The sequence below is a fragment of the Nannobrachium achirus genome, assembly GCF_963921795.1.
Source record: "Nannobrachium achirus genome assembly, chromosome: 13".
Lineage (NCBI taxonomy): Eukaryota > Metazoa > Chordata > Actinopteri > Myctophiformes > Myctophidae > Nannobrachium > Nannobrachium achirus.
Window position 1 is genome coordinate 65,288,181 of NC_137833.1, and position 27,283 is coordinate 65,315,463.

The following is a 27,283-nucleotide window of genomic DNA, read 5'->3' on the forward strand; positions in this document are numbered from 1 at the left end:
CGGAAAGTCGGAACTCTCCGATTCTGAAAGTTTGGTGGTCGGAGACAGTATGGACAGGCCTTTAGGTTAAGGCATAAGAGAATACAGCCCCCAGTCTTATATCGGCTTAATGGTTATTAGATGGATCTACGTTATAGTCCAGCCCTTCTGATCAGATTGTGGTGTTGTTCATAATCAGGGGAATGTGCTCCCCCCACTTCTATAAGTAGCTCTCTACACCTCTGTTCATAATGTGTGTGAAACACATGGCGTGTTGAAGTTGAAACTGGGTTTGTCCAGAGACAGACACTGTGTCTATTATGGACCAAATTTGGTTCCATTTGTACACTCTCTGAGTTGCAGACCTGTAAGGGTCCATTTGGAACCCCTGGGACTCCTTGGACAGGGTTCAACTTCAAGACACCACGTTGTTTACACATTAACCATAGACACCAGTAGCACTGTCAGGGTCTCTGTGATGCTGCCTGAAATAAAATACAAACATATGTAAAAACAAAGAAAAGCTGAATACAATATGATGTGATTAGTTATTATAATTTTTTTTTTTCATTGTTTTTGTTGGTGTGAATGGAAAGTGCCTACTCAATAAATGACATTGTAACTATGATTATCTTCTGGTGGTTGTCACCATTAGGTTTGTTGCTATTCAAGAATGTCTTTTAGAACAGTGTTTCTCAACCACTGTGCCTGGGGACCTTTGGTGTGCCCCTGAGAAGGGTCAAGTGTGCCCCTTGAAACTGCTTGAAAGCCAGTATTGTATTTATCATTTTAAAAATGATTTAAACTAGTGAGAACAGCCGATCTTCTACAAGCACACAAGTGCTTGTAGATCTGCTGTTTTTATTCAAAATTCAATGTTTGCCACGGACATATAAAATGAGCGTACAATAATATTAGCAGAAACACCCAAAGAACCAGAATGACCAGAACATATTTGTAACCAGGGATGTGCAGAGAATGTTAGAAAGGCAGGGTCTGACATTTCTAAAAGGGCCTTTTGGTGAAAATATCGAAAATGGCAGACCTCCAAGCTCACAACGTGTTGCGCTGTGACGCGTTACATCTAAGGTAAACAGTGCTCTTATTTTACAATCCACAGACCAGAAGACAGAGCGCGCTGGCCACGTTCAGGTGTTTAGACAGATATCTGGTGTTGTGTTTATAGACAGAAGGTGGCGTCTCCTCTCAAATGAGCACTTGCCCGGACGGGCAACCTGAAAGCAAACTCCACCTGCCTGAAAGTTTTATTTACCTGCCAGGGGCAGGTGGGCAAGCCATTCTCGTCTGAGAATGGCCACTGGGGGCGCCGTACTAATGCATTGTCAATGGAAGGTTGTTTGGTGTTTTGTCGTTGCCGTGTCTCTAGCTCAACCACAGCCTGTCTTTTGACCAAGAGACACGGCAACGACAAAACACCAAACAACCTTCCATTGACAATGCATTATTAGTACGGCGCCCCCAGTGGCCATTCTCAGACGATACGGAGAAGATGTTTCACGCAAATGTCTGTACAGCGCCTTAGTGTCAATGCCTGATTTAATGGGTTTGTTAAACCATTCGGCGTGAAACCACAATATCAGTTCTTCCACTAAGATTTATTTATTTGTCAACATATTTTCAGAATTGTGAAAATGTATCCATTTCCTCTATAGTTAAGCGTAACAGGGTGAACACACACGTTATGCTTTACCACAACAGTAATGCAACCTAAAACATTGATAAAAAGGCAATTTAAACAAAGGTTCCTTATAGTTCTTATGGGATATTGTCTCCTTACTGTCCTATCAAAAATAAATGCAAAGTCATGTGGCTAGAGGAAATAGTATTGCTTATATTTGTAACTGAATTTGAGTATTAGCCAGCCATTGGGGACATGGCATTTTAGCTTACTCCACTCTAATCAAAGTGATTATACTATATTTACTTCACCCTGAGTATATATATATATATATATATATATATATATATATATATATATATATATATATATATTTCTATGGTAGAAGCTTTAACAGTCTAGGATAAGCTTTTTGGAATTAGTATGTTTGCTTATGGGACACAAATGGCACCGAATACTAGGAATGACCCTTAACAGATTGGGGACTTGGCCTGAAACGTTTGTAGGCCTATATTCCTTCAATTCCTGCAGCTGTCAGAATATACATAATGTGATGGTTGGTATAAGATTCCAAGTGTTGCTGTTGGCATTTATTGAGCGGTGGTCACAACGCTCCTATACGTGGCCGTGTGTGTGGGTCTGTCTGTCTGTCTGTCTGTCTCCGTGTCTGTCTGTCTGTCTGTAGCCTGCAGTAACCTTTTCTGACCACACATGTTAAGGGAGGGGCGCTGTTGCACACACACACAAACACACACACACACACACACACACACACACACACACACACCACCGCTCAGTTCACACGAGTGTGATTTTTTTTCTTCCTATTGCCAAAAGAAAAGCCTGGGTTTCCGAAGCTACTGTTAGCATAACGTTCACATCAAATCCACCCCAACTGAAGCAGCACTTTTTGATTTAGTTTTAGTCATAGTCTTTAGGATAAAATGTCATTTAGTATTAGTCATAATTTAGTCACCTGAAAAGTATTAGTTTTAGTCTAATTTTAGGGTACTAAATCTACAGTTGATTTAGTCAACTGAAATGTATTTTGGCAGGCCTTGATGGCATCGTAATGACTGATTTTACACTTGGTTGTGTGCTGAAAATAGCAGATCTAGTAGATAAATAGTAGATTGGCTATTTTCAGCAATCATGAGTCTTGGGTGGCTTTTCCCACAGGGTCAACACGGGGGCCTATGTGCGTGCGTGCGTGTGTGCGTGCGTGTGCCCTCAGGCCTCAGACAAGCTCAAGGTACATGGTAATGTCTCATCACCTGACCTCTAATTGCCCCCCCAGTCCAGCTACTGTGTTCCTTTGTTACAGACAGACAGACAGACGGACAGACAGACAGCCTCCAGGTCAGCAGCGGCAGAACGGTCATCATTTGACCTTTAAACTTCCTGCTCGTGTCATGGTGAATGATGACCTGCAGACGGGTCAAGCTGCACAACGTCTGAGGTCATTAACAGACAGACAGACAGACAGACAGACAGACAGACAGACAGAGGTGTCACACACAGTGCGAGGCGGGAGTTGTAGGACAGTGGAACTCAACCTGTGGGGTCCCCAGATGAATAACCTAATATTAATATGGTGTCTTGTAGGGCATTCACGAATAGTGAGTTTTAGTATTCGAATGATTCGACCTCAAAGTATTCGAATATTTGACAGGACAGGCCAAACTGTCAAATATTAAGTAAGCAAGAGGCGAACATTGTGAAAATAGCAGATCTACATGCTGGATGTAGATCTGCTATTTTCACAATATTTATCTGGGGAACCGAGTCACATTAAATGTAATACCTACAATTCCAAGCGCTTGTCAGTGTGGGGGTCCCCCGTTCAAATATGTTTATTTTGAGGGTCACGGCCTAAAAAGGTTTGAGAACCCCTGGTATAGAGCATTAACAAATTCATCCACCAGGGGCATTGACAACTCATTTTTATGACTTCCTTTCTAGCCAAGCTTTATAAACTATATATTTTTTAAAGAGAAAACAAAAAAATAAGCAAATATTCGACTTCGGTGAACAGCGTCGAATAGTGACATTGATATTCGAATATTCAAATATTTGGTGAATGCCCAAGAGTCTTGAATGAACACAAACACACTCACAACTGAGTTAAAACTTTCATTTTTTTATTCAAAAAATACAAAAGAAAAAAAAGTGTAAAAGTATGCACTTCATAAATTGAATTCCAAATATAAATGACACTGCTGAAGATAAGTGCTTAGTATTCTGCAAGTAACAGTTTGTAGAGAAAACAGTTTAGATAGAATTTAGAGGATATATAAATATATAGAGAATATAATAATAGAATATAATAATTTAGAAGGTACTTTCTGGCAGAACATGAACTCACAGCAATAGAAAACAACAGGATTCTGACAAGTATTCTGTCAAAGATGGCTTTCCATGTGCATTCGGGCAGTGGTATAAATATGATATTTCATATTTTGGCTTTTCCAAAATAGACAATCACGTGGTGAGTTGTAGATTGGCTATTTTGGAGAAAAAAACAGTTTGAATATGATTTGTAAACGTACATTGCTCTTACTTTTAGTATTTTAAATAAATATTGATGCAAGTACTTTTGTACTTCGACTTCAAGTGTTGAACACAGGCCTTTCTACTTGTAACAGAGTATTTGTAGTGATATTAAAATGTGAGAACGTCTTCCACCACTGGGTGGCAGTAGAGGTCAGCAGCCAGTGGTTGGTGGTGGTGGAGGTTAACAGCCAGTGCAGGCAGCAAAAGAGCAGATCTCACACACATCCATGGGGACCATTGCTGTAAGACAGGGACGTGCAGAGAACGTTAGAGAGGCAGGGGCTGACATTTCTAAAAGGGCCTTTTGGTGAAAACACCGAAAATAGCAGACCTCAAAGCTCATAACGCGTCGCAGTGTGACACGTTGTGAGCTTGGAGGTCAGCTATTTTCGGTGCTTGATCTCATGTCACTTTGTCTGCTGACCTCACTCAGCAACTAAATAAAAATAAAATAAACAAAAATTAAAATAAAACAATTCACAGGAGGCAAGCAGTGATCATCCCATGATGTGCACTGCAGTGTAGTTTAGAGTAAAAAACTAAAAAAGAAGAAGAAGAAGACATGCATGACATGGATGATCTGGGCAGATTTCCCCAGGAAATGTGCCAATGTGAACCAGAGACATTGGTAGGCCTATAAAGTTGTCAAATATGTTAGTAATTTCTTTGTATATTTAGGTTATGTGTCATATCTGCCATGTGCAACTTAAAAGCCAAACAGAAATGTAATTGTCAATGACAAAAACATAATTAAATCATTAATCACAATTATTTGAGTGACAGTTAGTCGTCATTTAGCACCAGAAGTAATAATAATAATAATACCTAGTCTGGAGAGAGCCATGGCAGCTTCTGGCTGCTGGCAGAGAGGTAGGAAGTCTAGAGGGAGGGCAGGGTCCTCACAGACCCACAATGCACCGGGGCTCTGCAGCCGGGGGCTCCGCTGCTCTGCTGCAGCGCTGTTGGTCAACTCCTGGAGCTTCCTGACTGATTCTACTGAGAATGAATAGACACCGTCCTAGAGAGAGAGAGAGAGAGAGAGAGAGAGAGAGGGGTACAGACTCAGTGAAACAGGGACGTGCAGAGAGTGTTAGAGAGGCAGGGGCTGACATTTCTTAACCTCGCCTACCAGGCTTTCTGGGGAAAAGCCTGGTGTTCGTTCACAACAGGCCGTTTGGTTTCCGCCTAAAGTGCGGAAACCACTAGAAGAAGTGGCGTCGCTTTGATTTGGTTCCCCCCGTTTGTTTCCCCAATCCCTAAAATGCTGGAGTAGCCTAGTGTAGTCTTGCCAGTCGCTAACAGTTGGACTAAAAGATGCATATACCAAACTCATTTTTCAAAAGCAAAAACTACGCATCAAGGAGTTTATTAGGTAGGCCCTAAAAGTATGTCCTTGAGCGCAGGGGAATATTTAAAAAAATATATTTTCGGCAAATTGTAGTCCTTTGAGTACTACAACATGACGTGTTGTGGTTTCCGCTCCAGACCGGTGACAACCCCGAAAAGTGAAGTGATTCCAGACTAGACATTTCTAAAGGGGCCTTTTGGTGAAAATATTGAAAACAGCAGACCTCCAAGCTCACAACGCGACGCGTTGTGAGCTTGGAGGTCGGCTGTTTTCGGTGCTTGATACCACGCTGAACTAAGCTTGCATAATCAAGTAAATACTGGAGATGTGGTGTATGTTTATGGCATGGATTTCTACACAGAGAGGGCAAGTCTTTCAACATAAGATGCTGCATTCAAGTTCAGGAGAGTTTGGACAAGGCAATTCTCTTGAATGCTGCCTTCAGGTATGGCAGGGACAGAGGGCATTTGCATTTCATTTATTTGGACACTTATTTATATCATTTCGTCATTGTCAGGTGGAAACCTTGTATGCCCAAAACTCTTTGTTTTGCATTTATCATTTTAAAAAGGATTTAAACTAGTGAAAACGGCTGATCTACAAGCACACAACGCCTCGCACCGCGAGGCGTTGTGTGCTTGTAGATCTGCTGTTTTCACTACCTTTGTACGACGGCCTTGTATGATAAAGCAGGGCTTTACTTTGCGAAAAAACATACACATTTGAAACTTGGAGATACAAGGTTATTTTCAGTCAGTTCTAACCAAAATGGCTATTAACGTTTTCCTCACAACATAATCACTAAAATATGCCATAAATATAAGGTGCTGGGAGTGAAAATTATGAATATAATGTAGGGGTGCCTCGGATAAAAAAAATATGTATAGGGGTGCCTTGAGCTCAAAAAAGTTTGGGAACCCCCGCAATAGACTAGTACTCAAGTAAATATACTTTGTTACATGTCCACCACTGCAGGCATACGTGTCATACATGAAGACAGGCCACCGGGAGAAGAGTGTTGGACCTGAACTGTGTCTAGTTTTATTACTACAAAGATATTGCTGGTGTCAGGTGGAAACCTCACATGTTCAAAGCTGTATACTTTTTGGGATATAAAAAAAAAGCAGATATGTGCTTTGAGTTTGTAGATCTGCTATTTTTGCTACTTTTGTGAGACACTGCATTTGTATGACGAAGTAGGGCATTCATTTAAGAAACATTTGTTCGACATCACAATAGTTCGACGCTGGTGAATGCTAACCTACCGACGCTGATGAATGTTAACCTGGTGAATGCTATTATGCCTAAACCTAACCCAAACCCTAACCCTTAGTCGAACTAATGAAACTTAGAAATATCACGATTTTACCCATCAAGACTAGGTGAAGTGCTACACTGCTACAGGCTTGAACCAACAGTTAGCGGAGTGCCACTTGACTTTACTATAGCCTACGACCTGGACAGCATATATAGTTTCATTACAAAGATAGGCCCATCGTTGTCGAGTGGAAAACTTGTATGTCAAAAACTGCTAGTTCTTTTTAATAAGGGGATTTTATCAGGTATTTGACAAATCTGCAAACTAATCCTCTTCACCAATGTGTTTCTAAAGGTGTGTAATAATATGTAGGCCTACTAAAGAGTTGAAATTCAACTCCCGGGGGGGGGGGGGGAGTAAGGTTAATGGGACACACACTTTCATCAGTTTTTTATGAGGTTTCCCCCGGGAGTTGAATTTCAACCTTTTAGTACATATTATTACACACCTTTAGAAACACATTGGTGAAGACATTTCTTGGTAACGATTTAGTTCGCAGATTTTCCCTTGTTTCCCTTATAATTTTTATTATTTAAAAAAAAAATAAGATTAAAAAAAGGGAAATCAGACGATCTACAATGTGTGACGACGTCTTGAAACGTGAAGATTCAAGGTTTCTGCCCAACAGTGACGATATAATAAAAAGAACCAGCTATACTTACTTGGACCTGGACAGCGTCAGAAGTGAAGGTGAAAGCCAGGAGCAGGACAGTGATGGCAGAGAGCATGCTGGTCTTCATGGTGTTTGGTTTTTCTTCGTTGTTTTGTCGCTGGCTTGCTGCTTGCTGTGGTTGCTCAGTAGGTGTTCAGTCAGCTCAGTCGTTGCTTCCTCTGGCCGTCCGACGTCCTTTTTAAAGGACATCTGCCCCCGCAGGGCGGGGCCGGCCTGGACGTCAAGCTGGTTAATGAGTAGACCTGTCCTGTTGTTTTAGTGCGTCACTAAAAGGGGGATCTATGAATCCATAAATCCTGCTTTGACCTCATCGGGTCATTTTATGGCTCCCTGCAATCATCTCTGTCACTCTGTCTGTGGGGGCCTTCTGGAATCCCAATTCCCAACATCAATGGTGTAAAGTAACACTAAGTACATTTACTTAAGTACTGTAAGTACACTTTTGAGGTATTTGTACTTTACTTGGGTATTTCCAATTTCCAATACTTCTCACTACATCTCAGATCCAAATATTGTACTTTTGTTCCACTACATTTATCTGAAAACTTTAGTTACTAGTTACTTTGCAGATATAAAGTATAATATAAAACATACACAAACCACTTTGGCCCTATTTTATACCCTGGCTATTTGAAAATAGCCGATCTACAGGCTCACAACGCGTCATATCGCGCGTGTGATTGTAGATCTACTATTTTCAAACACTTTGTACTTTTACTTTTGGGGTGCTTTGAGCTAGTACATTTTGATGCCAATACTTTCGTACTTTTACTCAAGTACATTTTGAATTCCGGAATTTTACTTGTAACAGAGTACTTCTACAATGCAGTATTGATACTTTTACTTAAGTCAAACATTTGAGTACTTTTTCCAACACTGCCCAACGTACTCGCCCCCTTTTTCTGTGCGCAGGCTACTGAGTTCAGTTGATTTACCACCGCCGGTCAGTAAAACACACCTTGTCTTGTCTGTGGAGATGGGTGTGGTGTGTTGTTGCTTTCATGATGCCATGATGACCCATCTGTAGCTACTACTTGTCCCTCGCCGCCTCCTATAACGCAATACGCAATGGTTCTGAACCTTTTTAGGCCACGACCCCCCAAAAAATAATCATACAGTACTTGAACTGACAAGCGCTTGGAATTGTAGCAGTTGAGGTGTGGCATGTTGTCGGACTGGTCGGTTCCACAGGTAAATATTGAGTGAGGACAGTAGTCTCTGCAGTCTCACGTCTAGTATACATAGACTGTAAAAAAATCACACCTGTGTGAACTGAGCGGTGGTCGTGGAGGCTGTGCAACAGCACTACTGGGTGGGTGCAGCGGGGTTAGTGTGCTTTACAATGCTGTAGTTTCTTCACACACTCTAATTTATTTGACCCTAAAACATTCAGTTTGTTAATAATAATAATAATACTTGACCACACATGCTGACCCACCCTTCCCCCCTGTGTGTGTGTGTGTGTGTGTGTGTGTGTGTGTGTGTGTGTGTGTGTGTGTGTGTGTGTGTGTGTGTGTGTGGTGTGTGTGTGTGTGTGTGTGTGTGTGTGTGTGTGTGAGAGAGAACAACAGCGCCCCTCCCTTAACATGTGTGGTCAGAAAAGGTACTGCAGCCTTGAGGCTACATACAGACACGGACGGACGGCCGGGCGGCCGGACGGCCGGACACACACACGGCCACGTATAGGAGACGGTGTGACCACCGCTCAAAAATATGGACGGTGTTAAGCCATTGGTTTCCATGCTGCGAAAATTACGCTTTTTTTGGCCCTTGTACAGGTGCCGCCATCATTGTAGAAATCAACGTTCATTGGTAGAAATGGTACCATCTCGAATGCTATTGGCTGCCAACGGTCACATGCAACCGCAGGGATATTTGGGAGAATGTGGTGTTGAGCTTGCCAAATAAAGCACATGAAGAAGAACCATCACAAGCCTATGATCACAAGCCCCTCCTACAGCTGTATTATTATCAAATATAACATCAATTGGACCATATTTTCACAAAACGCATATCATGGTGATTGAAACAAGCCCTTAAACTAGAGACAGGAACCATAAAGTATTTATGACTATGTTTAGTAAGGTAAGAAAATCAAATGTAAAAGTTTGGGGGAACTAAATGGAATCCTATGGAGAACGTGTTGCTTCTGGTGCCAGAACAGCACAACTAAGCGGCCAATCATAGGAACCTTCAGTTCCATGTTTGATTAATTTTAAATCCTGACGCCTGCCCCCCTGGTAGTAGGATACGGTAAACTCAGGTTTCTCAAACTTTCTGGTTTCATATTTATGATATAAAAGCCGATCTAACAGATATTCTTTTGCCTCTTTCTCATTATATTTGACAATTTGACGCGTTTTTATTGTATAGTTTGTTGATTATACTTTTGATCCATTATCCCGCATTTTTATTTATTTATATTTTAGGTCTTAAAACTCATTAACCCATTTAGAACGGGTACACATTTTGTGTATCATTATTTTATGCTTTAACTATTGAAAAATAGCAGATCTCGTAGATCTGCTATTTTTGAAAAGTCGTGAACATTAGAATTTTGACCCGATTCTATAAGTGTCTTTTGAATCCTTCTAATTATAGGCCTAAATGGGTTAAAATGTGGGCACCCGCTGGCCTCCCGGTCCAGGCGCATACCACACAGGCTCTGATGCCTGACAATGTGTCGTGGGTTCGAGTCCCCATCCAGACAACCTGCTGCATGTCACTCACTCCCCGTCTCTCTCCCCCCCCTTTCCTGTCTGACTGTCCCATCAATAAAGGCATAAAAGCCCCAAAACATATCTTTAAAAATAAAGTCCTTAAATTGTCACTTTATTGTCATCTGCGGACCCCCTGGGGGTCCCCGAGCCTCAGGTTGAGAACCACATTTTTTACATTGTTTACATTTGATATGTGTAAACTGTGGTTTATGATCTGACACCCGGTGTGTTATCTCTGTGTGTGTGTGTGCGTGCGTGCATATACGCGTGTGTGTGTGTGCGTGCGTGCATATACGCGCGTGTGTGTGTGTGTGTGTGTGTCAGGTAGCTGATCACACCTCAGGGTGATGCTGCAGGTTAAACAGTAACCCTTGGGTGGGGATAAGGGCCATGCAGAGCACGTCATTGTTCAGACACACTGTTAATCCATTTACAATTTACAGCAGGGGAGAGAGATGAAGCAGGGACCCCCACAACCCATAGGTACCATATAGTTTAGATTCATCGTTTGACAGCACAACCATCAGTGTATTTTGGCTTCATCTAAATGTGTGTTTCCAGATATTTAACCACTTGAACTGTCAATACTTAATAAACACGACCTATCATTCTGTACTACGACTTAGTCTGCTCTTTTTCCCGTCTACACGAAACCTCTTTGCCGGAAAAAGACGATCTACAAGCTCACAACGCCTCGCAGCGCAAGGCGTTGTGAGCTATTTTTGGCTAAAGTTCTCAGAATATGGACGCTAGGGTTCAAGTGGTTAATATAGAAAAGGAGAAAAAAAGCTTCTATAATCACACAAAGATTTGGAGGACTCTGAGGACCCCCTAGGGGTCCCGGACCCCCTGTTGAAGACCCCTGATTTAGACATTTAGCAGACGCTCTTAATCCAGAGCGACTTACAGTAAGCAAGGAAATACATCAATACATCAACACATCAATACATCAACATCAATGCATCAAAAGCATAGAAATAGCAATCCGAGAAAAAGAACGTCGGTAGACCAAGCACCTTTTCAATAGAGGGTATGTGTGTGACATCATCATCATACCCGGAGGTTATGCAGGAACGCCTACGCCTACTGAGTGGCAAAAAAAAGACTTTCTGGCCTTGACAGTCCATACATCCAAACAGAAAAGTCCTATCTGATTGCATTTAACATGTTAAATGACGTTAAACTCACTTTGACACTCACGTTGCCACTCGATTTGCCATTCACTTTATGCATGCGCACACCCTCTATAAAAACTGTATCTAAAAACCTAGAAAAACAAAACAATACATGGAGATCCCTGTCTGTAGAACCAGCCACACAGATATGGGCTGTCTTGGCCATCTGTCTTGGCCATATGGATTCTGTTAGTGTGGTATGTGGCTGATGTGGCCTCCATATATGGCATTCCCATATGAAGTCCTGTTAGATATGGGCTTAAACTCCATAAATGGGCATAAAAGGTGTGACATAAAAAAAAGTGCAACTTTGGACAATGGACACGGCACATCACTCAAATAGACCATAACAGTAGAACTTAAATACAAATACTTTGGGCATAAACACATTTTATTAAAACTGGTCTCGTAAACGTGCTTGTATTGCCCATGTACAGTATGTACTGTATTAGATATTAATGCCTTTTTTTATGGCCAAAGATCTCAATAGAAATTGATTAGAACAATCCACTCCCTGAATTCATAATGGATCGGTTCAAATCCTGCGATGAACTCAATCTTATGAAGTTGAGCGCGTTATGAGACGGTTCCAACGTACAGTGAAGGTGTGGGTTGTTTATCAGATCATATATTGACCTACTGTAACTCTAACTGTAACTGTACGCGTCACACATGGAAGAAGATGAATCACTCTTGACAGACACTGTAAAGAGTTGAGCTTTGCATCAGACAGACATCATAATAATATGTTTTTGATTCTGTGTTCTATGTCTATGTTTTTACATTCTATGTGTTCTAGATCTATGTTTTTGATTCTATATGTTCTGGATCTATGTTTTTGATTCTATGTGTTCTAGATCTATGTTTTTGATTCGATGTGTTCTAGATCTATGTTTTTGATTCTATGTGTTCTAGATCTGTTTTTGATTCTGTGTTCTATGTGCGTGTGTGTGCGTGTGTGTGTGTGTGTGTGTGTTGCGTGCGCGTGTGAGTGAGTGGTGAGTGTGCCTGGCCAGCACAAAACAGCGCCCCTCCTTTAACTAGTGTGTTGTGTGTGGCCACTCAAGGTATTGCCAGGCTACGGACGGACACGGCCAGCCAGCCAGCTAGCCAGCCAGCCACCCAGCCACCCACATACCCACGGACATACCTGTCTATTGGGAGCGCTTTCACCGCTCCAAAAATTGGAGGACCCCCTGTTGAAGACAAAACATGTATAAATTGTGAAAATAACCGACACAACAGTTTGCATACCGATGCGTTGTTTGCATGTAGATCGGCTATTTTCGCTACTTTTGTGTGCGACACCTTTGGTGTTCATTTAAGAAGAAGAAAAAAAAAACGTATTACATTCGAAAATTGGAGATACAAGGTTTCTTCTAGGGATGTGCTGATACCGATACCAGAATCGGTACTCGCCCCAATACCGGCGACACACACACACACACACACACACACACACACACACAGCTGGTGGACCTGTGCGCGCCCCACACACACACAGAGCACGGGGAGGGGTTCTTTCTCACTGTGTTTACTGTCACACTTTTCTTCCTATCGCCAAAATAAAAGTCTGGGTTTCCGAGACTACTGTCACACTGACTGCGTGGTGTGTGTCAGTGTGTCTTCGTAGAAGTTCGTACAGTAGCAGGCTACAATAGGCGCGAGGAGAGTGGAGATCAGATCACGCACGACTAGTATCGGAATTGAAAGGCATATTTACAAAAAGCCGCAACTTCTGCTACCCAGCAGAGCGTATAGCAGCAGCATTTAGTAGGCTATTTATTTATAACCGCAGAGAAGAAGTTCCCGCACGGAAGATCGAGGTCAAGGAAGGAATTAATCCCAGGCAGCATCGCTTTCTCTTTCCCCGGACAGGAGCTGCTGCTGGTGGTGTTGGATTGTATTTGTCCCGGCGGCGCGTTGAACGCTGTTTGGCAGAAGAACCATGACGAGACACCCCGCGCAGCAGCGTTGTTGTTGCCCCGCCGTCTCACCGCTGAGAAGCGGTTTGTTGGCGGTGGCAAGGAGTTTGGAGCCAGAGGGTTCGGGTGGAGGTGGAGGCGTTCCCTACAGAGTCTATAGATCTGCGCTGCCAGTTCATCGACGGAGGCGGATCGACCCAACTCACTCAGGTGTCTTGGCTATGGGAGCCCGTGGAAGGCCAGAGAGACAACATTGCCGTGTTAACGCCCATCTACGGACAGAGTTTCCCCAACTCACCCTTCAAGGACCGGGTGGTGTTCATCCAAGGCTCCCTGGGAGTCCATGGCGGACGCCGGACGCTACACCTGCGAGTACGCCACCTACCCTTCTGGAAACCAGCAGGGCACCACCAACCTCGTCATGCTCGCCAAGCCCAAGAACTCTGCTGTGGCGGTGACAGTGCAGGCGGGTGCCAAGCCGGTGGTGGTGGCGCGGTGCGAGGCGGTGGGGGGCAAGCCGCCCGCCTCCATCCGCTGGGTGGCGTCCTCCGCCGGCGGCGGTAACCACTCCACACGCAGCGAGCCGGCCGCCGACGGCACGGTGACGGTCCGCAGCGAGTAGGCCTACCGGCTGGCCCCCACGCCCGCCGACCACGGCCGGGAGGTCAGCCAGAAGACCCAGGACCGGCCCTGGGTGTTCCCCGTAAAGCTCTCCGTGGATTACCCCCCACTGTGTCCATAGAGGGCTATGATAACAACTGGTACGTGGGTCGCTCTGACGCTGTGCTGATCTGCCAAGCCAACGCCAACCCCGCCCCCACCACTGTCACCTGGACTGCGGTGTCAGGTCCCATGCCCGACACGGTGATGGTGGAAGGCAACCGGCTGACGGTGAGGAAGGTGGACGACGCCGTCAACACCACCTTTGTGTGCGAGGTGAGGAACAGCGTGGGGGTCAGCAAGCACCAGGTCACCACCATCGTCATCGGGAGGGGCAGTGGTGGTTCTGCTCTGCAGGTCCATGCAGTGCGGTTTGGACCGGGCCAGAAGCTGCTGGGAGGTCTGCAGGCCTTTGTGGAGGAGAGGCGTCTCTCGGCCCCCTTCATCCTCACCTGTGTGGGCAGCGTCACCAAGGCCACGCTCCGGCTGGCCAATGCCACGGCCTCCAACACTAACAAGGTGTTGGAGCTCAACGAGCGCTTTGAGATCGTGTCTCTGGTGGGGACCCTGAACAAGGAAGCCCTCGACATCTGTCTGGCGGACAAAGATGGCCGCACGGTGGGGGGCCACGTTCTGGGCGACCTGGAGGTTTTCACCACGGCGGAGGTGGTGGTTGGCGAGGCCAGAGAGATGGACCAACAGACCGGCTTCCCTGAACTGGTCATCCAAGGTCGTCCCGAGGTGGGGAATAGTGGGACTGAGTTACCAGGGCCCAAGGTGGAAGGGCCTTAATTATGTTATACTTTAGCTATTGAAAAGTAGCAGATCTACAAGCTCACAGCGCGGCACCGAGTGCTGCGCTGCGAGCTTGTAGATCTGCTATTTTTGAAAAGGGCCCTGATTTTTTCAATTCTGGTCACCTCGCAGGAAGACAGACTGAAGACTAGCTTAGTTTAGCATAGCAACTTAAAAGGACTACTTTTTAGAAGAGCGTTGAATCGTTGATACAATGAATAAATGAATCTCTAAAAACCCTGCCCTTGGCTGTCGATTAACCTACATGAGCAAGATTACGTTTCTATACTTCATTTTTATATTAACCGAGTACAAAAGAACCCCAATTTAAAGAAGAGACAGACTGGCTCCATCAAATGTCCTAGCTCTGCTATTCTCACGCACGCACACACGTGCCACATCCGGCAACCACTTTTGGAAAAAAACACCCTTTCAGTCCAGGGCTGTTCAATCTGACTGGAATGACCTACCTCTATTAACACTTCGCCAGCCGAAATAGAATGGCTTGTTGGTAGATTAGCCTCAAAATTTCTATTATTATATTATGATCTGAACCGCATTCATTTTACAAGACCTTCAGCGCTATATCACGTAGTCTTCATCCCCCATAACCATCACACGATCCCTGTTGTATTCTCACCACAGTCCCCAGCGAAATTCCTCAATCTGCATTGGCTTAGAGTGGCGGTTTCGGCCGAGGCATCTTCTCCCCGTGCGTTTCGCGTGCGTTATCCGCTCACGTAAATGTGGGCTCAAATAATCCAAGTATGACTCTACAGTAGATATGAACATTTTCGCTAGCTTAGCTCCCAGCACTATGCTAGCAATAACGTCTAAACAGAAAATGTACGGGAGCTGGGAAGCTATAGCAGGGAAAGGACCTAACGTCACTTTCGCTTCATGTCAGAGGAGCCATGCCGATTTTCGGATAAAAATCTTTTATTTCGTTTTTAATGACCCAGCACGGTAAATTACGGCGCGGCCGAGACATCCTTGCTCAGATGTCCGGTACAAAACGGTTTTAATATTAAGTGGCTCCCCGTGGCTTGGAAAGTGTTAATAAGAGACTGTTTGTCATTTCCATCCTTCAAGTTTAACCTAAAAAAATGGTTACTTGACAATCAAACGTGTGACCATGTATAGTCTTAATAGTCTTAATAGTATAGCACATGTATGTATAGTATAGTTTTTAATCATCCTTTTTGCGGTTCTTGTGGTTGGAATAGTATAGTACTATATATATACTACTATAGTATGTGTTTTAGGTGTCTTCTCTTGATGTAAGATTGTTGTTGTTGGTATATGTTTTGTTTTGTGTTTCATGTGGGGACTACGGATGGAATTTAGCATTCTTGCTAAGTCCGGTATATTTACATTGCTTTATGTAGTGTTCATCAATATACACTGTCCCGTCCAAATAAATAAATAAAGTAAAGTAAGTGTAACTCTGTGCAGAGTTGTATTGATGCTATGCTTGAGTTGACAGTGCCTGGTATCGGACACAGCCTCGGCCCACGTTGAAATTAAACTTTCAGCAGAGCTGTAGCCTACTTTCACTTTTGCTTATTGTCTGTTACATTTCTCAAGCCGTTAAATAGTTATGTAGCCTACCAACATTACGAAAACTCATCTAAATCCAGTTGACATGATGATCAGGGCTGTACTGTCTATTCAAGTAGCTTGTTTTTGTTATAGGCCTATCATCATTGTAATTTAATTCTCACCTGCATGAATGCATAGACATACAGTACATAATCCTCCCAGTAAGTTTGGCACTCGCCCTCCCTCTAATCCATAGCAATTTACAATAAGCAAGGACAGCCCAAGGTAATACATCAAATGCATAGCAAATTGCAAAGCATTTGATGTTTCACCTTGGGCTGTCAAATTGATCCTATAAAATATAGCAATATCCGAGAGTACGGTGAATTTGTTACGTGTGAAAGCAGATTTGTGCTGTTTGAGTGAGTGATTTCAAGTTGTAGGCCTACTGGAAATGGGCTCAAGTACAATATAAATATTGGATTACCGTGCACATGGCGATTTACAGATGTGTGTGTGTGTGTGTGTGTGTGTGTGTGTATTTCTTTCTGTGATCTCAATTAGTTTTCCTTTGTGTGACCACTGACCAGAAATCCATTGTGGTTGACAGATTACAGGTTGCAAATATCAATGCACAAGTGTATAAATTGCACATTACCAGTGCTCAAATCGAATCAGTTTGCTCTCGAATCATGCAACATGATCTATCTCCTTAGTGGGCTCCCTCTCCTACCGGAGCTAAACGAGTGTGTGAGGAGAGTGCCTTACAATTTTACAAGGACGCAAAAATAAAAAAGGCACTCAACCCAAACCGTTATATTGTGGAACCTAACATTTTTGATTGATTGATTGAAGACTTTATTAGAAGTTTGCATAGGAAAAGGTACAGTTTCATGACGGTACAGTTCACTGGTACAAGGTCAACTAAAAGGAGATCCATGAAAAGACTAAGCTTATTTCCACAGTAAACCATTAAAGTATCTCATATAACATTGAATGACAGACAAATATAGAACACAGTACTATGCAGTAGATATAGTCAGTAAAAAAAAATTAAAAGAATGAAAGAACAAAAAACAGTAAGTCAATACAAACAGTAAGTATTAGTGATGCGCGGGTCAGCTTTTTTTCATAACCCGCACGACCCACAGCCCGCACGAAACGTAACCCGCCCGCGCCCGCGCCGCAGAACAATATATAAATCAACGAATCCGCCCGCCCCGCAACCCGCATTTAAAAAAAAAAGGTATATCATCTCCACAATAGCTCATCTTTATATACGGCTCTCTAACCTACCCAACGTCGCTTTACAGAAAGGTCTACAGTAGCACAATATTGTCATGGGCTAAATAAACAAACGTGTTGTTCAAATTGGGGTTTAGCCTAAAAGACATTCATTCAAAGAAGTTCATTCTTTCTGGGGCATCGTCGGGGTAAGAATGGCGTTTCAGGTTTTATGTCAATCATATTTATACAGCGCCTCGCACTTTAAACAGACAGCAAAAGACGGACAATATTAAATCCAGTTGGTTATTGATTAATCACCAGATTGGAGAGATGGGAGCGACTGGAGTCTCGAGGTGAGCGTGGTTGGTTCATTCAGTCAAAAAATCTGTCTCACTTGCGAAAGTTGTGTTTCAAATCGTATCCGTTGACTGGCTGGTTATATAACTTAACCGACACACACAAAGTATTTACCAGTAAGACTCCCTAATCGGGAGATAAGCGACCGTTGGTCGCTTATCTCCACAAATAGGCCAAAAGTTTGTTTTACCAATTATCAAGACATACGTAACAGTTGACAGTTTGCCATGGTTACTCATTGAAGTTGAATCTCCATATATGGAGATAACCTACGCATCACACTAAGTCTGACCTCACCAGCCCATATTTGGGCATGAGCAACTTATGTCTCCATATATGGAGATATGATGACATCACACAGTCCTCAGCCGATGATGTGGCGTGATGTCATACAATACACAAACGAGCCCTACAGTATAAAGGGGCAATTCTTGCCAGGAAAGAAGCATTTCTTCGACTCAGACCTTATCGCCAGGGTTGGCTTATAGCAGCTGTCGGTAGGACCATATATGGATTCTGTTAGTGTGGATCTCCTAACAGGGCATCATCTGGGATACAATCCCTTTTATGCCCATATATGGAGATCCCTAACAGAATCCCTTTCATGCCCATATATGGAGATCCCTAACAGAATCCCTTTTATGCCCATATATGGAGATCCCTAACAGCATCCCTTTTATGCCCATATATGGAGATCACTAACAGCTAACATAATCCCTTTTATGCCCATATATGGAGATCCCTAACAGAATCCCTTTTATGCCCATATATGGAGATCCCTAACAGAATCCCTTTTATGCCCATATATGGAGATCCCTAACAGAATCCCTTTTATGCCCATATATGGAGATCCCTAACAGAATCCCTTTTATGCCCATATATGGAGATCCCTAACAGAATCCCTTGTATGCCCATATATGGAGATCCCTAACAGAATCCCTTTTATGCCCATATATGGAGATCCCTAACAGAATCCCTTTTATGCCCATATATTATGGAGAAATCCCTGCTCTGAGTATCTGACATCAGTGTGATGTCACCTGTTTATGCCCATATATGGAGATCCCTGCTCTGCGTATCTGGTTGCTATGGTAAACAGTTGGTTGCTAGGGTAAAAAAACATGGTTGCTATGGTAAACAGTTGGTTGCTAGGGTAACCAGTTGGTTGCTAGGGTAAAACCATGGTTGCTAAGGTGGTTGCTAACGTACACTAACAGACCAGCAACAACAGACTGTTGCCACAGCAACGTACACAAAGGTTTGTGTACACATGTGGTGTGATGTCATACTGATGCGGAGATATGAGCAGGGCAAAGGTGTGACGTGTGACGTGTGACGGACGGACGGCCGGTGGAGGTTTTCATAGTAAACTGCTCCCTGACGGTCGCAATAAACGGACTTGAGTGGATGACAGAGACATATAAGTGAAATCCTGATCAGCGACACGCGCTGAATTGTTTGTGCATCTTCTCTGCTGTGCTCACGTTGTGTCAAATGTTGGCAAAATGTGGTTTGCGGCCCCAACAGGAGCGGAATTGGGACGGTCCTCGCACCAAGGAGCGGAGGAGAAACCTCGCTCCTCTCTGGCGCATTTTAAAACTCGCTCGCTCGTCGTGCTCGTATTCAAACGTAGTATTCTTATTCTTATAGGCCTACTCTTTTTAAGAATAAAAGGCAAATAAGAACAGGTGATTATTCTTATTTATTTTTTGCACATGAGAGTGGTGATAACCCGCCCGCCCGCCGCCTGCCAATGGAGTCTGAAAACCTTGACCCACCCACCCGCATGCGGGCGGGCGGGTTGGCGGGCGGGTGGGGGCACCGGGTCAATCCGCGCATCACTAGTAAGTATATACAAAAGCGCATTTTCCACAGGCCCAACACCACACCACTCCACACCACACCGCCCACTTGTGTCAGGTTTTCCACTACAAGGAACTGGGTAGAGTGGAGTGAAAGTGGTACTTAACGGGGTACTATTTAGTATCCACTCAAGACTGGGTCCAGGCTGGGCCATGCGGTGCCTTAAAAGTGATGTATACGCGCTGCTGATACTGATTGGTCGAGAATCTGGCTCACTGGCTGAGCTGTGTCTTCATAACAACTTGAGACAGATTTGAGTTTGCAGGCATGGCTGAAAATCAAATATAAAAGCAACACCTGTTTGTTTTATAGGCTATATCTGTTTATAAAGAGGTCGATTATAGGCAGAATTGTGTTCCCCAGCAGCCCTGCCGTTGAGATTCCACGAAGCACCAAGAACATAACCAACACAAACAGTGGACATATATCTATCGTCGCGAGTCGAAATAAACAACGGCCAATGCGTCGGCCATCCGTTATTTTATATAGATCTTTAGGTCTCCTGTTTGTATTTGTAACTGCATGTGTTGAATGGGGAAAATAATCTACAGTACATGTACACGCAACTAGCCTCTACTGAGTACTGACATTCTAGCATACTTCTTTGTGTAGTTTGGCCAATAAAGTTATTATTTGACTATGTTCACCCCGACGTTAGTTGTCGCTATAGTTAAATATAGCGGTACAGTATAGCTGAAAACTGGTATGGAAAATGGGCTAAAGAGGGGGCAGGGGGCTGGGCTAGGTTTGTTTGAAGGGGCAGGGGAGGGTGGGGCTGGGCTGGGCTAGGTTTGTTTTTACCAGTTGCGAACGGCTGTTGCCTGTAAGTGGTTTTTCAGGGCGATTTTAAAGGATGCTAGTGATCCACACTCCTTTAAGACCTTCGGTAGGCATTCCACATTTTTGTGGTATAGCAGAAGACCGAGTTTGAACCTTTCTTTGAGTTGACTCTGGGTTGAACGTGGTCTGTGGCGCTGCCTCTGGTGTTGTACACGTTTTTTAAAGTATTTTGCCAAGTACATATACAAGTTGCTGTACTCTGTCATCTACTCTGAGCCACCCCACTCTTAACTGATGAGTAGTGGTGAGGTGAGTCTGATAGGGAAGGTTAAGCAGGACCCTAATTAGTTTATTTTGGGCTGTTTGGAGTTTAGTTTTTAGGGCTTGTGGGGCGTCACAATACCATACGTGGACTCCGTTTACTACTGAGCCACCAGGCCTTTTCTAGTACATCCATGTTCAAGGTCAAATTTGTGGTTGAAGAGAGAGGTGGCAGGTCAAAAGATGAAAGTATTCTCTCCCCCTGACAGAATGACTGAATCTACATGGGGGGGTGGGGGGCATGTCATTTTCTATATTCTATATTCTCTATATTCCCCTCATTCTCAAACAACACAGGGAGGATATATCACTCTTTAGTGTGAATGCGGCCTAACAATGCATTCAGGTTGTTCTCTCTGTGATTTTGTAGGTTTTTGTTTTTGTTTTCCGACGCAAAAGTAGGTATTTGCTCATTTTGTTAGCATGGTTGTATGAGTGTAACTATGGTGGAATTTAGCGTCACCCAGGGTACTGAAAAGAATGGACAGAACGGATAGATGTGTAAACAGCGTTTTCTTGTGGTCGTAAAAAAAACACTGAAATGGGCTGGCATTGATTGTGTTAAACTCTTGAGGATTTCTCAGGGGCCGTTTATGACACACTCTCAAGAGTTAATATATAAAGGGTCCATTTGGTTAGCAACTCAACATCATTTAGCTGGGGGCCACCTGGAACACCATCAAGGACCACTGGTGGTCCCTGGACCACTGGTTGATAACCACTGCTCCAGGCATTTTAATAGGGCCTTTCTTTATGGCTGATCTACAAACTGCCAACAACACACTACAAGCCAGTAGATTAGCTATGAGCATTTGGACCTGAACCAGTGGTTCTCAACCAGTGGCCACCAGTGGACCTTGTAGTAACCAAATGGACCTGACCCAGTGGTTCTCAACCAGTGGCCACCAGTGGACCTTGTAGTAACCTGGACCCATATAGATCTTTAACTCTTGAAACCGTTTCATTTTACGCTCTCAGAGTTAAATTATTGTTAAACATCTGCATTATTGTTAAACATCTGCACGACAAATCGTTTTACACTTTGTTATATTAAAAAAATCAAGTGTTGCTTTAAACCACATCAACATAATACAATAATACATTAAGATGAATTGAATACACAGTGTTTTTGGTGATATCGGTGCGCAAGATTTTTAGAGGACAGCCCTAGTATAGGGATACATATTATTATTATTAATAAAGGATAAAATTAAATAAAAAGTCCATGGTCCATGGTCATTCCCAGAAACAAAATCCCTTCGATTTCCGATGTCATCAATCCCTGGCCCTAACTAGCCCAAAGCCTGCTTTACTCTGATTTACACCCTACTGTCATCATTCTAGTGCCATTATAAAGATTGAGAAAATGGAAAAGTAATTTGCAAAAGCCTGCTTTATTCACAGGGCCGGGACCCTAGGGGGTCGTCAGAGTTACTACACACTAAAAACTCATGGGTCATTTCTTGACCCAAATCATGGGTCATTTGTGTTAGGTCACATTTCTGGGTCATTTCTCAGAGCCACAACCCTTCCTTGAGTTATTGGGATATTATTTTGACCCAATTCCAGGGTTGTTCGAGTTAGGTAATATTTATCTGGGGGTGACCCGTTTTTGGGGTTAGTGGTAACCCCTATACTTGGGTCAGTTGTCTAGCTTTGGGCCAATCAGGGGACAGGCACCATAAACCTGTTTGCAAAGCATGCTGGGAAAAGCATTTTTCTAGGTTTCCAGAGACATTTTCTAAGCTGTTGGGAGCTAAAAATGCTAAATATGTCATATCCATGTGTCTGTCTCGGCAAGCTGTCTGTCATATGTCTGAATTTGATTTGTCAATATTTGAGCCTAAACCCTAACCGTAAGTGCTTGGCTGCTAGCTTAGGGTTGAGCTCCCTCCCCAACAGCTTGTCTGAAAGAGAAGAACTCATAGTAATTCTGAGATTATTTTTGTGTATCTTCTCTAAACTATTCTGACTATAGTATTATCAACATTGTTGCATAATATATTGTATGCACTTTTATGTTGATATTACCAATCTTCGAACAAATCATCTGAGAAGAAACCCTGAAACATTTCTGATGTTATGTTAACACTTGGGGAGCCAAACTCGTTCACTGACGAGTTATGGCCACTAGATGTCACCCTGCCACAGGAAGTTATATCGTCGAGGGACGAGTCAACAAATAGTTAACTTTTCGAGACCGCAGCTTCCCTTTGCATGCCCTGAATCCATTACGTCACCCAGCCAGGGCAGGAAGCCCCCTGTCTCTCCCCACACGGAAGGATTTTACATGGCTTTAGATTCTACTTTGAAACATAAGAACGGCTTTATCTGAGAATGAGGTAAAAACAGCCCCATGGAGGCAGAGAGCTGATTGTTTTCACGGCGACACTTTACCGCGAATTTACCGCGATTTTTTTACCGCGAGTTTCGCGAGCGTTTGTAAACAAATGGAGTACCTCCTCAATCTTCTCTGGACACGCACGTGCACACGCACGAAGCTTGCGGGGCTCATCAAAACATAACGTAAGTCAATGGTGGCACCAGCAACAGCTATAAATGTTATAAACCTTGGCCGCCCATGTGTTAATGACAGATAATATTGACATTGTCATTCTAAAGACCATGCATATGTAGGTTGTATTCATTTAGCCCACTCAACCCCAAAACCTGGGTCATATTGACTACAATCTTGGGTCATTTTAAACAAATAATTTGGTTATTTATTTGACCCAATTTATGGGTCAATATTCATAACCAAATTTCTTGAGTTAAAATAACCAAACCTGGCATTGGTCCCTATTTGACCCGTGAGTTGGATCAAAAATGACCCAAGTTGAGTTGTTTTTGACCCAGCAGTTTTTAGAGTGTACAGGGGGTCCTCCAAATCTGAAATCAGAAACTTTTGTTCTACTTTTTTTATATTAGCCATTTGAACCATAGTGAAAATTCTGGGCACTTTAGCCAAAAAATAGCCGTTCTCGTAGATCAGCTATTTTTCGGCAAAGAGGTTTGGTCTAGAGGGGAAAAGGAGCAGACTAAGTACAGAGTGAAAGGTCAAGTTTGTTAAGTATCAACGGTTCATGTGGTTACATATATATTTGACATGTATCCAAAATATTGTGCAGACTCGTGCTGCCAAACAATGAAACCATATGGAATCTCTGAAAAGGTTGTGGGGGTCCCTCTTCATCTCTCTCTCAACTAAGGGGTCCTTGGCCTGAAAACGTTGAAGACCCCTGCACTAGGGTAAAAAAAAAGAAATGACAATGGAATTTCTTTTCTTTTATTTCAAATGAACATTTTGGATGACTCACTAGAGCCAGGAATTATCATTTTGATAATAAGGCTCCCTAATCGGGAGATAAGCGACCATAGGTCACTTATCTCCACAAATAGGGCAAAAATGTGTTTTGCCAAAATCTTCCTGATCCATGTTGATGACATGAGTGTAGACATACTGTGTAGTGATTTTCGTGATTTTAGGGCAAAATCTGTAGGAGCAGTGTCCAAAAATGTGTTTTTAAAAATCGGCCTGGAGGTGGCGCTATATGGGACAGATTCATGTTGATGGGATGAGTGTAGACATACTGTGTACCGATTTGCGTGATTTTAGGGCGAAAATTGTAGGAGCAGTGTCCAAAAATGTGTTTTGCAAGAATCGGCCTCATGGTGGCGCTAGAAGAGGGCCATGTGAGAAATGAAGGGTGGGGTCTCCGCGCCGGCAAGGCGGACGAATAGGTACCGGCCCCGGCTGTCCCGGTCGCTCCTAGCCGGAGTTACGGCATTTTATGTGAGCTGCAGTGTAGGGGGTCCTCCACTGGGGGCGCCACCACTTTTGCATCCGTTCTGGAGCACCAGGAGTCGGTGGTCCCCGGGAATTCCCCGTGAGCAGCCCCGTTGGGGTGGTCATTTGGTCATGTTTGCGCATTTGGTCATTTTTTACATCTGGGGGCCCCCCAGGGACCTGGGGGTCCCTGGAGCTCCGGGGGTCCTTGGAGGTTGTAGTTTGGCAGCCAAGGAACGTGTGTGCAAAATTTGGCATGGATCGGGGCAACGGTTGCGGAGATATAAGCAGGGAAAAAGTGTGACGTGTGAGGTGTGACAGACAGACTGACAGACAGACGGAGGGACGGACGGAGTTACTTACACTTTGTGGTGGTTTGTACCGGCCCCGGCTGTCCTGGTCGCTCCTAGCCGGAGTTACGGCATTTTATGTGAGCTGCAGTGTAGGGGGTCCTCCACTGGGGGCGCCACCACTTTTGCATCCGTTCTGGAGCACCAGGAGTCGGTGGTCCCCGGGAATTCCCCGTGAGCAGCCCCGTTGGGGTGGTCATTTGGTCATGTTTGCGCATTTGGTCATTTTTTACATCTGGGGGTCCCCCAGGGACCTGGGGGTCCCTGGAGCTCCGGGGGTCCTTGGAGGTTGTAGTTTGGCAGCCAAGGAACGTATGTGCAAAATTTGGCATGGATCGGGGCAACGGTTGCGGAGATATAAGCAGGGAAAAAGTGTGACGTGTGAGGTGTGACAGACAGACTGACAGACAGACGGAGGGACGGACGGACGGACGGACGGACGGAGTTACTTACACTTTGTGGTGGTTTTGATAGTAAAGTGCGACCTACGGTCGCAATGAATCATCATTTTGGATGACAGGAATCTTCATTTTTGGATGAGTCATGAGAGCCAGGAAGTCCACTGAGTGATAACAAGCACCAGCTGTTTTATTTGATGAATTGATCAAACAGAGTTTGAGGACTATGTTTAATTTATCCAGATCAAAGTCCAAAGCTTTCTGCACACCACCAGGCAATCTGTTATTCTTTAACCAGCTCACTTCACGTTTTGGCTGCGTGTGTGTGAAGACTATATAGGATCTGCATACTTGCGTGCGTGTGTTCATAGGGTTAAATCTATCCGATTTTGAAAAAACCACATCCAGAGGTAGTTTCAAATCCGATCCATATCGGATCTGAGGACATCTGTCTCAGTCTGAAAGCAGTAACCACATCCACCCCATAGAGTTATGCAAGTCACATGCAAGTCACATCAAACTGGCCAAGCGGCAAGCGTCACTTGCTGCGTAGTCTCGCGTAGCCAGACAACTATTCCACAATCTCCGAATGCTATATAGAGTCTGGAATGGCAGCTCCCGAACGGCGAGTATCGGAAGTAGCCACTGCTGCACTGAACTGTAGTCCCATTGGAAACATAACAGAAACATACTAGCACAGACAGAGTCATTTGAGCGGCCTATTCTTGTTATGGGTGTATAGTTTAAAAAAGTGTCAAAAAGGTCTCCGGCCCCTGGTCTATTAGGTATGGGTTCAGAATGAACAGAACCAGAGGCTGATGTAACAAAAGGGTCAAGTTTATGTAGAAAAAGAATGTTAAAATACAGAAGGGAAGAGGGTTTATAGCTGTGGGAAATCATGATGCTCAAAGTGGGAGTGAAGGCTTCAGGGCCTACTGAGTCCTCTCTAAACCAGTGGTTCTCAACCTTTTCAGGCTGTGACCCCCAACATAATCATATTTTTACCGGGGTCCTTAAATTGTCATTTTAGAAATGTGCAGATACCCTCCATACACTTAAACTTTATGTTGGTTTGTTTACTGTTGAGAGAGAAAACAATGCTGCACATCTGGGGACCCCCCCTGTTCCCACAGGTTGAGAACCACTGATCTAAACTAAACATACACGGCCAATAAACAAATCAAATTAAAATATAACGCAAAACCAACAGCAAATAAAGTAATTCAAGTAATTTAAGTAACCACAGCAAACAGAATCCAAACCATGCTAAATGCCTTCAGCACAACAAACACAATCTGATAAAAGCCAGTCTCTAATAATATACTATGGGCAAGGTTAACAAAGCAGTGAAAGGTTGCAGGCTAGGTTAGGTTGGTTAGCTAGCCTACATCTGGTTACCCCTCAATACAGATTCATTACATTACCTACACAAAATATAGCAACATGACTCAAATACAACAAAATACCAAAACATACCCAGTCAGTATATTCAAGGCTCCCACTGGATTACCCGGTGGGGATCAAATCAGAACACCTCATGCTTCCAGGTCCACAACAAACACTCAAATTAGGCTTCTGGGCCAAAACAGTTTGCAGTCAAAATGGCCACCTCTTATATGCACTACCCTTAAAGGGACAGTGCATATTAAGAGGTCCCCATGTTTGAGATGCATGGGCTGTCAATGGTTGGTGTTGCAACTCTGGATTCAACATTTTAAAGAATCTTGAGTTGCAATTTGAGGCTTTTAATGTATTTGTGCATCAATGACCGTCTGTTTCTGTCTCTATATTGTGGTATTGATACTTTGAAATAAAAATGAGAGTAGCCTATACTTTTTACCCCACTGGTTGTGAGTTTCAGGGGAGGTTTAAC

The 27,283-nt window shown here is 43.7% G+C and overlaps 1 protein-coding gene and 1 pseudogene across 2 annotated transcripts in view; one reads left to right on the forward strand and one right to left on the reverse strand.

The window, feature by feature from the left end:
* Nucleotides 1–4,352: 4,352 nt before the first annotated feature.
* LOC308297495 (guanylin) lies at nt 4,353–7,577 on the reverse strand (the record flags this gene model as incomplete). Its single annotated transcript, XM_080740900.1, has 3 exons — nt 4,353–4,411; nt 4,997–5,189; nt 7,500–7,577. 3 exons carry the CDS (start codon nt 7,575–7,577, stop codon nt 4,353–4,355), a joined length of 330 nt encoding a protein of 109 aa, XP_080597026.1.
* A 4,406-nt stretch (nt 7,578–11,983) lies between these two features.
* Nucleotides 11,984–27,283, forward strand: part of LOC308297496 — a 48,006-nt pseudogene continuing 32,706 nt past the window's right edge. The window contains exons 1-2 of the transcript in view: nt 11,984–11,999; nt 13,434–14,731. The product of the transcript in view is annotated as an uncharacterized misc_RNA (transcript). The remainder of the gene's footprint in view (nt 12,000–13,433; nt 14,732–27,283) is intronic.